Here is a 12,712-nt window from a genome sequence, read left to right as displayed (position 1 = left end):
AAATAGTTTTCATTTATCAATTGACCAGATACAAAGTCTAGTAAATATCAAAAAAAGCTAAATCAATATTTGCTGTGACAACCTTTGACTTCAAAACAGCACCAGTTCTCCTAGGTACACCTGGACACAGTTTTTCTTGGTTGTTGGCAAACAGGATGTTCCAAGCTTCTTGGAGAACTATACGTGGTTCTTTTATCTAATTAGGCTGTCTCATTTGCTTCTGCTTTTCATGTAATCCCAGGGCCCAGACTTACTCAAATGATGTTTAGATCCAAGCTCTGTGGGGGCCATGTCATAGGGCTCCTTGTTCTTCTTCTATTCAATTTTATTTGCGAAGGGAATGTTGAAATCTAAAACTGAAATTTCCTATGGATACACTAAAAGAAGAATAAATAAAATAGCCGTTTTAAGACAAATGTTTTTGGAGAAAATATAATGCTGGGTATATGTATTTTTTTATGAGACAAATATCACCTTTCAGTGCTCTTGCTACTTTGAGAGGTTAAGGTTGACGTCCGCCATGATTGTGTCGTCACGACATGAGGGAATGAATGAAGCGTCATTTTTCAGAAGCAGCTCCTGCAGCGCGAGGCCTCACTGCTTGCGCTCGCACATTCATAGATAGGGCAAATCATTACAAAAACTACAACGTACCCATCAATTCTCAATAAATAGACACAAGACAATGTGGAGCACCGGAGCAGTAAGTTTTGTGCTAATCTCATGTTTTATCCACGCGTCGCTGTGTGCTGACGGGCTGGTGAACGAAGAGGTGAAGCGCGCGGTGGATCTGAGTACTCACCTCGCGAAGATTTCAGCGGAGATTCAGCTCGCGAATCATGGACACTCGCACGTGCAGAGCTTCACGCTCGCGCTGGAGTCCGAGCTCGCGCCGCACCTCGCCTTCATTGGTGCATCTGTGAGTAAATATAACTTTAAAGCGAAATAATAAAATAGAAATAAGTGCAAAGAGTCAGAAGTGAGTGATATCCGGGTGGTACTGAATGACTCAAGATTATCCCCCGCTTGTGACATTTGTTATAATTCCTGACAATATTATGCTTTATTGAATTGAGAGAAATTAATTTTGGACTTTTTTTTTTTTTTTTTTTTTTGGGTAGAGGGACAATGGGAGGTGCAACTTTTGCATGTACTAAAGCCGTTGCTAGCTGTTTAATACCAGGTGATTTGCATAGTTGCACACATTTGTTACAAAGGTTATTTTAAACAACATGGTTCTGATACAATCTTGGTTCAAATAAATGGTTCACATTAATTATGAGTTAATGCACTGGACATAATTTAAGTGTAATGTGTTGTTGTTAGCATTAGCAGTGGGTGTGCAGCCCACTTCCGCCTTGCACTGTCAGTGCCAGCGTGACACGTAAGCGCTGGAGGCTGGATACATTTCCGTGCTGTATCACTACAACAATTTGAAATGTTTCTAGTAAATAAATAGTTCAAACTGTAACTGTAAATGTGTACATAAGAGCACGTGTGCTGTTAGCTGACTTTTCGAGATGCTATTTCCTGTAGACAAATGTTTTATTTTAGCAGGTAATTGATTGACCGTATTTCGTAATATTATTAGGCTACATTTTTTAAAATACGTTATAAATGAATTCTGTATCCTCGTTAGGTAAAAGGGGAGGAAGAGGAGGATGAAGCCCTGGAGCTGAAAGAGACGACTATCCATGGACAAAGGTAAACATTGGAGATATACTCATAAGGCCTGTTCCACACAAATTATGTCTGCATTGAGTAAATGCAAAGGCAGGCACACATTAAAGGGATAGGTCACCCATCATTTACTCACCCTCATGATATCCCAGGTGTGTATGGCTTTCTTTCTTCAGCAGACCACATTTGAAGAAAAATATCTTAGCGCAGTAGGTCCTTAAAATGCAAGTGGATGGTGATCAGACTTTTGAAGCTCCAAAAATAGCAGACAGTCAGCATAAACATCATCCATACGTCTCCAGCGGTTAAATTAATGTATTCTAAAGTGACATGATCATTTTTGGTGCGAAAAATATCAATATTTAACTATAATCCATAGCTTCCGGTAAGCTTCACGAGAGGGTGGAGTTCACGTGGTCTTAATTTCTGGTTAAACTATTCCTTAAAGTGGTTTAAAATGGTTATTGGCAGTGTGCGATTGAGAACTCTAAGAAACTTGATGTTGTGAAATCTAATTTACATAAGAAGGAACTCTACATTTACATTCAAATGGTAAATAATTGACATGGCACCCAAACCCCAAAGTGTAGGCTTTAAACTATATAAATTATTTGAAATATAATATAATATAAGCAAAAACGGCTTGGTGACAAAAATACTTGCAACATGCTTGCTTTGACCTTTTATTATGGGCACTAAAATGAAAATGTCAATTGCAAGCTGCAGAAGCAAAATGTGTGAAACAGTCCTTAGAATAGAGAGTTGTTCATCATGTACAGTATATCAGCATCAAAGCAGGACAGTGCTTTATTGCCAATGTTTCCTTTTCTTTGAGATGCACACAACATTTACAGCTCAAACTTATGTGTCTTTCTCCTCGCAGTGGTCAGTTCTTTGAGGCAAAGTTGCCATCTCCTCTCGCTGCGGGCAGTAAGCTGCAAGTGAAGGTTGAGGCTGTGCTCAGTCACGTGCTGAAGCCCTTCCCCACTCACATCACCCAGGCTGAGCGGCAGCTGGTGGTCTTCCAGGGGAACCACTATTTTTACTCCCCGTACCCCACCCACTCCCAGACCACACGTGTGCGCCTGGCCTCCAAAACCGTGGAGACCTACACTAAGCTGGGCAACCCCACTAAGAGTGATGAGGTTATCGAGTATGGACCATTCAAAGATGTTCCTCCATTCAGCCAGGTGCCTGACCTCAGCACAATTTAGTCATATTAACGACAGTTAAAAGGCAGTGTTTGCTTGTAGGTGATCATTTTGACTGAGTATTTACATTTTTAAAACAACTTTTACCTCAGGAAAAACATTTTAGTTTCTTTAAAAAAAAAAAAAAAAAATAGGTTTTACATTTTGGAAAGGCCAAACAGAACTATTCATCAAAGTATTCCAGCTATTTACATCATGCTAACTTGTTGAAAATTGGTTTCTGGTTGGAATAGGATGTCATGAAGATTCACTATGAAAACAACACACCCTTCCTCACCATCAGCAGCATCACCCGCACTATTGAGGTCTCTCATTGGGGTAACATCGCTGTGGAGGAAACCATCGATGTAAGACACACTGGTGCCTACCTGAAGGGGCCTTTCTCCCGCTATGACTACCAGAGACAGTCTGATAGCGGCATTTCCTCCGTCAAATCTTTCAAGGTGTCTGAAATCTCTCTTTTTTCTTTTTTTTTTTTTTTTTTATTTTTCTTTTTTGACACTTTTGTGCCCTGAAGACACCATGAAATGGCTGGTATAATTAAAAAAAAAATCTATTTAAAAAATACTAAGTAGGCTTTAGTTTCATCACAGCCATGAACCATCATTTGCTTCTTGCTTGTCTATTGCAGGGGGAGGGACATTCTCATTTTAGAATGAATTGAATTGGACAAACATCTGTGTAGTGCAAGGGCATAGCCAGGAAATAACTTTTGGGTGGGCCTCAAAAATGGATGGGCCAAGTTTTTGCCCAACTTTGTTTTTAATAAAATTTTCCTTAATTAAAGAGAAGTGCCACATTCAAACAGTTCTTTCACACTTTTAGAAATAAGAATTTATGCATTTTTTAAACTGTTTTATAAATATTGTGCAGCATTAGTTGTCAGTATGTTTGGTCCGCTATACTGCAAGAAAAAGACTAAAATTTTAAACATGTATACCTGCTACAAGGGACTTTGTCAACATTTTAGAGTGCACTCAAAGAAAACGTGTGGACGAAAAGCCCCACAAAACTCTTGTTTTGATTTTATGGGGTATTTAAAAGTATCTGGTCCATCATCACTAGACAACATAGCTGATCATCTCACCATTTGTTTGGCTTTGCTGTTCTTCAACTCATCAGTCTGTTTTGTCCTCCCACAGACCATCCTTCCAGCCTCTGCTCAGGATGTGTACTACCGCGACGAAATTGGAAACATCTCTACTTCTCACTTGCAAGTTCTCGAAGATTCTGTAGAAGTTGAAATTCGGCCTCGTTTCCCACTGTTTGGTGGCTGGAAAACGCACTACATAATTGGTTACAATCTTCCCAGCTACGAGTATCTTTACAACCTGGGTACATGGCAAAGAAAATAAAATATCCTTTCTAAACTTACAGGTCAGTAACTTTCCACAAAGTCTTTATGGTTTTTTCTATGCTTTAGGTGATCAGTATGCCCTAAAGATGCGTCTGGTCGATCATGTCTACGATGACCAGGTTATTGATCAGCTAACTGTGAAGCTGATCCTTCCCGAAGGAGCTAGGTGAGCATCTAACACTGATATGCACTAGCATCAACACTTACAATAAGATGTACAAGTTTAGAGTAATTTGACATAGTAACTTTTGCAAAACTAGGGATGTGCCACAGTGGTCAACTAATCGACTAGTCGTCCAACAACTGACTAGTCGATTTGTGGGGTCGACTACTAACATTAATGTTTTAATGGGAGATGCAATTCTCAAATTAATATAGAGACACAACATCTTGGAGAGGGGTTTTGTGTGATTATAGCTTGCTGTGTTTTAAAGTGAATAAAGGTCTGTACAGTAAAACCTTCTGCAAAAAGTGTTGTCTCTTTAATGCTTTACATTTATGCACCGCTGCTGTTTCAGCCATCAAAGCGTCGCATCAACAATACATTATTAGACGATCACTGTGGGACTTTAAATCCACTGCTGTGAGTAATGTTCCCGTATTTGTGAGGTGCTTTGGAGAGATTTAAGTCTGGTTCTTTCTGACACTGCTTAAACAGTTAAAGTAAAAAAGGTTTATACTGCTGGATGTCGTAAACTATATGTTGTGTACCTGCAATATTATCTAGCAGTTCTGCGCTTTTGAAAGCGCAGCAAGTATCTCTCTGAAGCACTCCGGTTACATTGAAGCTCATCATTCTGCTTTCAGGGTGCACATAATCGATTTTGTGCCGCTCTGTATTGGAGCCTTTCTTATTTCTTCTCTTACTTTGATAGTTTTAAGCAATAATATGTTTATAGTTATTTAGCCATATATTTTTGTTGAATATCCGTTAGTTACTGTGTTGAAGTGCTGCACTTAATATCCGTATATCACTCTGAAACGTGTCTGATCAGGACACGTGAACATAACGGAGCCAAATTACATTTTTATCCTTTTATCCGACCAACTGATGGACTAGTCGATTATGAAAATTGGTAGTTTTGCACATCCCTAATCAAAAGTATTTTAAAGTAGAATTTTCAGATAGTTTGACCACATCCCCATTGTTTTCCTCAGAAATATCCACATGGACACTCCCTACCCCATCAGCCGCAGTCTAGATGAGCTCCATTATACTTACCTGGACACCTTTGGCAGACCTGTGCTGGTGGCCACCAAGAATAATCTTGTGGAGCAGCATATTCAGGATGTTGTGGTAAGCCTGAATTACAATCTGGATGAGTTGTTAAATAGTTGTATGTACAGTGCTGTAAAAAAAGTATTTGCCTCATCTGATTTCTTCTGTTTTTGTGTATATCTCGTACTAAATTATCAAAAGTTCAAACAAAATCTAACATAAAACAAAGGCAATGTGAGTAAACTCAAAGTATAGTTTTTAAATTATAATATTATTTATTGAAGCAAAAAAGTTATCCAATACCAACTGGGCATGTATGAAAAAGTATTTGCCCCTTGGTTACTAAATCCCCAAATCTATGAAACTGCATTCATAATGGGTTTCAGCTGGACAAGACACACCCAGGCCTGATTACTGCCAGCCCTGTTCAATCAAATCAACACCTAAATAGAACTTTTTCAGCAGCATGAATTCGGCTAAAAGGTCTCACCCAGTAGCACACTATGCAAGGTCAAAAGAAATTCCAGAAATTATGAGGATAAAGATGATTGAAATCAGTCTGGGATGGGTTACAAAGCTATTTCAAGGGCTCTGGGACTTCAAAGAACCACAGTGAGAGCCATTATCTCCGAACGGAGAAAACTTGGCACAGTAGTGAACCTTCCCAGAAGTGGTCAACCTTCCAAAATTCCTCCAAGAGCACAGTAACAACTCATCCAGGAAGTCACAAAAAAGCCAAGGACAACATCCAAGGAACTGCAGGCATCTCTCGCATCAATAAAGGTCACTGTTGATGACTCCACTAATGGCCAAAAATGGCATTCATGGAAGATTGGCGAGGCAAAAACCACTGCTAACCCAGAAGAACATTAAGGCTCGTCTGAATTTTGCCAAAACACCTTGATAATCCTCAAAGCTTTTGGGCGAATGTTCTGTGGACTGATGAGTCGAAAGTGTAACTGTTTGGAAGACGGGTCCCGTTACATCTGGCGTAAATCAAACACACAATTCCACAAAAAGAACATGTATACGGTCAAGCATTGTGGTGGTAGTGTGATGGTGTGGGGATGCTTTGCTGCTTTAGGGCCAGGGTGACTTGCAATAATTTAGGGAAATATGAATTTTGCTCTCTGCCAGACAATCCTAAAGGAGAACGTCCAGTCATCAATCGGTGAGTTGAAGTGCAAGCGTAACTGGATTATACAGCAAGACAATGATCCAAAGCATAGGAGTAAGTCCACCTCTGAATGGCTCAAAAGAAGCTAAATTAAAGTTTTGGAGTGGCCTAGTAAAATTCCTGACTTGAACCCGATTGAGATGATGTGGTAGGACCTTAAACGGGCAGTTCATGCTCAAAAACCCGCCAATGTGGCTGAACTCAAGCAGTTGTGCAAAGAAGAGTGGGCCAAAATTCCACCACAGCATTGTGAAAGAATGATCTCCAGTTATCTTAAGTGTTTGGTTGCAGTTGTTTGCTGCTAAAGGTGGCACAACCAGCTATTAAGTTTCAGGGGGCAGTTAGTTTTTCACATGGGTGATCTAGGTGCTGGATTATGTTTTTGCTTCAATAAAAAATATATATATATATTTGAAAACTGTATTTTGTGTTTACTCAGGTTGCATTTGTTTTATGTTATATCTCGTTTGAAGATCTAAAACAATTTAGTATGAAAAATACACAAAAATAGAAGAAATCATGAAGGGGGCAAATACTTCTTCACAGCACTGTATGTGTCTAACATGTGTTGTTGCTCACTAGGTTCACTACACATTCAATAAGATCCTGATGCTGCAGGAGCCATTGTTGGTGGTGGGAGCTTTCTACATCCTCTTCTTCACCGTGATCATCTATGTGCGCCTTGACTTCTCCATCACAAAGGTATATCTTGAAATCAAAGTCATTTAAATGTACTGCACTCAGCATTGTACATACTCCTTGAAATGAGTATTCAGATGGTGCATTGCTTCCATATCTGAGTGTAACCTCTTACTGCTACTGAAATCTTTCTTTCGGGAGGTTTATTGCTTTGTTAATTTCCTGCCTCAGGACCCAGCAGCAGAGGTGCGCATGAAAGTGGCTTCCATCACCGAGCAGGTCTTGACTCTGGTGAACAAGCGTCTAGGTCTGTACCGCCACATGGATGAAGTTGTGAACCGCTACAAGCAGTCTCGTGATACAGGAGCTCTAAACAGCGGCCGCAAGACCCTGGAGGCCGAACACCGCACCCTCACCAATGACATCACTGCGTTACAAGCCCGGCTCAAAGCAGAGGGCTCTGATCTAGCTGAAAAGGTATACGGGGCAGTGTAGTATTTCCTACTGGATTTTGTGTTGGCAGCAACGGGCACCAACCCTCAACCCTAGTCATGCCCCCATTTGAACAAACTATGTGTCTACTATGGACTTATTTCACTAGATTTGCTAACCTTACAAATTTTCAACGTTGCTTTCAAAAAGTAAAAATAAGAGTAATGTTTTCGGCTTTTTTTGAGATTGACTTAACCTGTGGTTTAGCAAGCAAGTGAGTTATCTGAGCTGATTCAGTGACAAAAAGTGAGTTGTCTGACTGATTCAGATCGATGACTCGATTCAGTCTGATTCACCAATCAGTTCAACTGATTTATTAAAAAGAACCACACCAATCGGGCGATCCAATTCACAAATGGATAGGATTTGTGAAAATCCAGGCACTGGATTTTCCTTTTTGCATGCAGTCAGTGAGGACAACAGATTTGGCAGTGGCGCAGTGTAGAAAATCCTGGGGCAGTGGATATTGCAGAGGAAGTCTGTCTTTTACAGCACTTCAAATTGCATGAGCTGGTTTTCTGAATGTTCTGTATCTTCCCCCTTGCAGGTGGGAGAGATCCAGAAGCTGGACAGTCAACTGAAGGATCTGGTGAGCCGTTCCTGTCAGGAAGCCGAGAGGCTGGTGGCCGGAAAGGTGAAGAAGGATGCCTACATCGAATCGGATAAAACTCTAGCAAGCAAGAGGCACGAGCTGGTTGGCCGAATTGACAGTCTGCTGGATGCCTTGTAAATCAAACATTCATGAAACCCCACCCTCCCAAACGGTCACGTATGCTCAGTGCAGACCGGACTAACAGATCAATAGTGTACACATACATACAATATGCATCATTCTGTGAACACTTCATGTTGGTGCCTTTGTGGGACATAAAGTGAAACTTTGTGGGACATAAAGTGATTTTTTTTTTTTATTTCTGCAGGATGTGTATGTTGTGTTGTATTTGGTATGCTGAATGTGTGTGATTGTCTAAGAGGGATTCATGTGTGTACTCATGTTTTTTTTTCTTTTCTTGAAGTTGCTGAATGTCAGATGCAGTTTTCAGTCTCATGGTCCAGCAAACCAGGTTTGGGGTCAAGTGTGAATTGATATTAGTTCCATAACCTTAATGTAAAACTCACCTGAAAAACATCTTTGCACTTAATGTAAAAAACATTTTTCAAATTCTTCCCTGTCCTGAAACAAACAAAAATGTTGAACATCTGATTTTGTAATTGTCACCACTCACTACAGATTTGCATGTTTGCAAATGTTCTATTGGGTTATTTGTCATTTTTGTATGATTTTTCAGCTTTTGTAAATGATGTACTTCGGTTCAATGAATGTCAGAATATTGATTTTTGTAAGGGTAAATGTGACAGATTTCGCTGGTGTGTGAAACATTTTCAATCCATGACAAATAAAAAAGGTGTTTAAATCCAGACCTACGGTCTGATTTAATTTTTATGGCATTAAATGAAGCAGCATAGCCTTTTTACTATCACCGGTCCAAAACTGTACCTGACTTCATTAACATATCTGCAAGAAGTTTCTTTTGTCAGACCACTTTGATGATAGATTACTATATTTAGTTGAGCCAAAGTGTCTCTCTTTAAGGGAAGGTACTACAGGCATAAATTATTTTGTTTAACAATTTTGCATCCAGATAATAGCTGATATATATAAACATTTAATGTTTTAATTTATATCACCTTAGCCCAGTAAATATGCATGAAAGGAAAACATTTGCATATTCACCTATTGTACCTCCCTATAATGAGCTCGCATGTTATGACCAGAAGAGGGCAGTATTGCATTATTGACATTTGTTGTCAATTCATAGCCTGAGAGAGATTTAAAAAGACCTATCTAAACCATTGTCTTCGTTGTAATTAATGTTCTTTGACATTAACCCCTCTGCTAGATATCTCTGCTAAAATATGAATACTATATCTAAAAATCGTTGTCAGTTCATAGCAATGATATGCCGTGTTCAGTGAATGTAGAGGGGGAATGTAATGTATGTTCAGTGCACTATTTTGTAGCTTCACTTGATAAACAGCTGTCAAATTTCACACTTTGTAATGGAATCATCAGTTTCTCCATTATTTTCTGACATGTTAGAAATCATTGTATTCTGCAGGCCACCTTACTTACCTTTAAATTGCTTCTACGCAGGACTTTCACAGTGTCCGCATCCCATTCCCAGCCAAACCCAAGAGGCCAACCTGAGGTCATCACTTTCCTCATGAGGTCACAACTGGTTACCAAAGGGCCATTTCCTGTGCCAAAATAACAAGAGCCATTCTCGTCTCCATGATAACGCAGACATATTGTATATGCTGTACAATAATCATTCTGAAAATACACATGGGAGGGAAACCAAGACAATATCTGTTAGCACTGATGCTTGGGGTGGCGAGACCGTACAATGGCACACCCTCTGTGTTTGTGGTTAGTCTTTTGCACCGAAGGGTGGGAAACCCTATGAAACCCTTATTCTCACACATTTACAGACAAATGCTGTCAAAGTGGCTTTTGTGGACATATCTGAATGTGCATAAGAAACATTTTGAGAATGGTTGTGGTTAAAGAATGCAGCTACATGCTTGTGTTTTTAATGGCGAACATTTCTTGGAGTACTTTTGCTGTAGCTCATATGTTAGTAGTTAAAAAACTTGATAGCATCTGTCAGCACATTATTTTGGGTCTTACTAAAGTGTGTGTACACACATGGACTTTATTGAGAGATTTATAAAACCAAGGGAAGCATCACTATTACTATTCCACATACTTAGGCTTAGGGATTAGAAAAAAAACCCTAACTCTAAGTATTAAAACGTTGGCACATAACTTGCATGAATGATACCTTAAATTGTGCAGCCTGTTGAAGAGGGCATTCTATTACTCTTCAAATCATTTCATTTTTATGATGGACCATAAAAACACCTACACCAATCCAGCAATTGCATGTCAATGCTTTGGCAACCACCCACAACAACCTAGTATTGTGGAAGCGAGTTTTGCCCAGGCAGGAACCACTCACAATTTCTTAAGAAAATATAAAAAGCTTTTTGTAATCTTTAAGAAACTACTTTTTTAACTTGATTTTAACACTAAGCCAAATATTTTATATGAATAAGTCCATGTGTGTATGCATGTTTAGGTTTGTCTTGATTTCCAGTGTGAGCTGATTGGTTGATAAAAGAAGGGTATGAAGTTCATTATGGGTGATGCCCCTCTCTTAACATACAGTCAGCTCCTGCCAAAGCTGCGGTTTAGCTGTTGACCAAACCGGAGCTCACATTCAGTTTGAACCGGAATCTACCAGCAGTACTGTATCCTGATGTGGTGTACTATGAAAGCTGAGATGCAGAAAAAGAGGTGTATGTAAGGGTGTGGGTGGGGGGAAGCTGGGGTAGAATCATGTGGCTACACACACCGACACACACACACCTCCCAAGCTGAGAGTTAAATGACAGTTTCTCAAAGCTCAAGAAGCTAAAGAAGACTCCAGCACCAAACAAAGACTCCAACTTGGCCAGTGTTCATTAGCGATAGAGTGCTAAAAATAGCGGCAAGTGTGAGGTGGTCTCAGGCCTCAGGACTGTGCTGACCCACCGTTGATTGACTGTACCGGCCCGGGCTCACCTGCAGCCCCTACACGCACACACACCCTGACAGCCTGAGGAGAGACCCGTCAGTGTCAGAGAACAATATCCTCCACTGTGCAGCTTGCAACTGAGAATGCTCATAAATCACCACGGTGACAGAGACACCGCCCTCACTGTCCACACACCATGACACACACACACACTCTGTCAGAAAACCTCAAGCTGTGCAACTACATAAAAGGAGCATTTTTGAAAGGTTACATTGTGGCACCTGACTTGGGGTGGCAAAAAAATATTCAACTTATTAGCTGAGATCTTTCACAACAGAAGAATCGTGACATGTGATATTGATGCAATTATAAAACAGTTTCAATCCAGGATGCTGACTGGTTGATACAGAGTTTCAGCCATGCTAAAATATATGCTACAGTTATAATGTAAAACAATTCTTCACCCAGGTACTGTGTATATCACAAAACACTAACTATTAACTGGACACTTGATGAATTTGCTAAATTAAATAAAGTTTAAATGAAAATTTGTATCCTATTTTTATAACATAGTTGCCAAAAGCAATAAGACACCCCTTTAGTAGTAGGCCAATAGTCTAACAGGAAATAAACATTTCATCCTGTGAAAGTCAGTCGGCCAATGTATGACCCCAGAACATCCACACATAAAGTGGCCCGTAGGCCTGAGGCCCCTCAGAACCTTTATCTTAAACGCACTTTCATCTCTCCTTTATCTCATCTTTTTTCTTTAATAAAGAAAGACAAAGTCCAGCTGCAGCTCACTCTGCATCTCTCCACTTCTTTATTTCTCCTTGACATCTTTCAAAATATTTTTCTGTTAAATCTTTAAATGTAATTTTAAATGGATAGTTCCAACTTTGTATTCTGACAAGCCATGTTTGAAGCCTCTTGTAAAATGTCGATAAACGGCCACTTGTGACATTTGTGTCTTGCAAGATTCGCCTGTGACATTCATTCATAGTTTTTATTTGGAGTCCCACAGAACCCCTTTTGCCATGTCCACACCAGTGTCCGAAATGAACATTTATATAAAGGGGCAATATTTGCCCCCTGGATTTGGCATTTTTTTACTTTTCTGAGGGAATATTAGAGGTTGCATTTTTGTATTTCTTGTAGTATTTTTGCTCCGAGCTGTCCCTTAATTTCTGACCCTGGTCCACACTAATATGTTTTTATTCGAAAATGCATTGATTTCACAACGTTTACACCTCTCATCAACACAAGAACATGATTTCCTCCCCCAGAAATGGAGCGTTTTGAAAAAGTTCTACATTACCGTATACTTTAGAAAAATAAGCTAGAAACTGAAAATGG

The 12,712-nt window shown here is 39.7% G+C and overlaps 1 protein-coding gene across 1 annotated transcript; it reads left to right on the top strand.

Moving 5' to 3' along the window:
• The first annotated feature begins 535 nt into the window (after positions 1-535).
• On the top strand, positions 536-9,196 carry LOC127428081 (dolichyl-diphosphooligosaccharide--protein glycosyltransferase subunit 1-like). The gene is made up of 10 exons (XM_051676145.1): positions 536-919; positions 1,640-1,704; positions 2,564-2,870; positions 3,125-3,334; positions 4,034-4,226; positions 4,315-4,414; positions 5,407-5,545; positions 7,227-7,346; positions 7,515-7,760; positions 8,323-9,196. The coding sequence occupies exons 1-10, from the start codon at positions 686-688 to the stop codon at positions 8,503-8,505; spliced, it is 1,797 nt and encodes a 598-aa protein (XP_051532105.1). The 5' UTR covers positions 536-685; the 3' UTR covers positions 8,506-9,196.
• The last annotated feature ends 3,516 nt before the right edge of the window (positions 9,197-12,712 follow it).

This window comes from Myxocyprinus asiaticus, chromosome 37 (assembly GCF_019703515.2).
Source record: "Myxocyprinus asiaticus isolate MX2 ecotype Aquarium Trade chromosome 37, UBuf_Myxa_2, whole genome shotgun sequence".
NCBI classification, from domain to species: Eukaryota; Metazoa; Chordata; class Actinopteri; order Cypriniformes; family Catostomidae; genus Myxocyprinus; species Myxocyprinus asiaticus.
The sequence above is the reverse complement of the archived record's forward strand: the minus strand, read 5'-3'. Positions and strand labels throughout refer to the sequence as shown.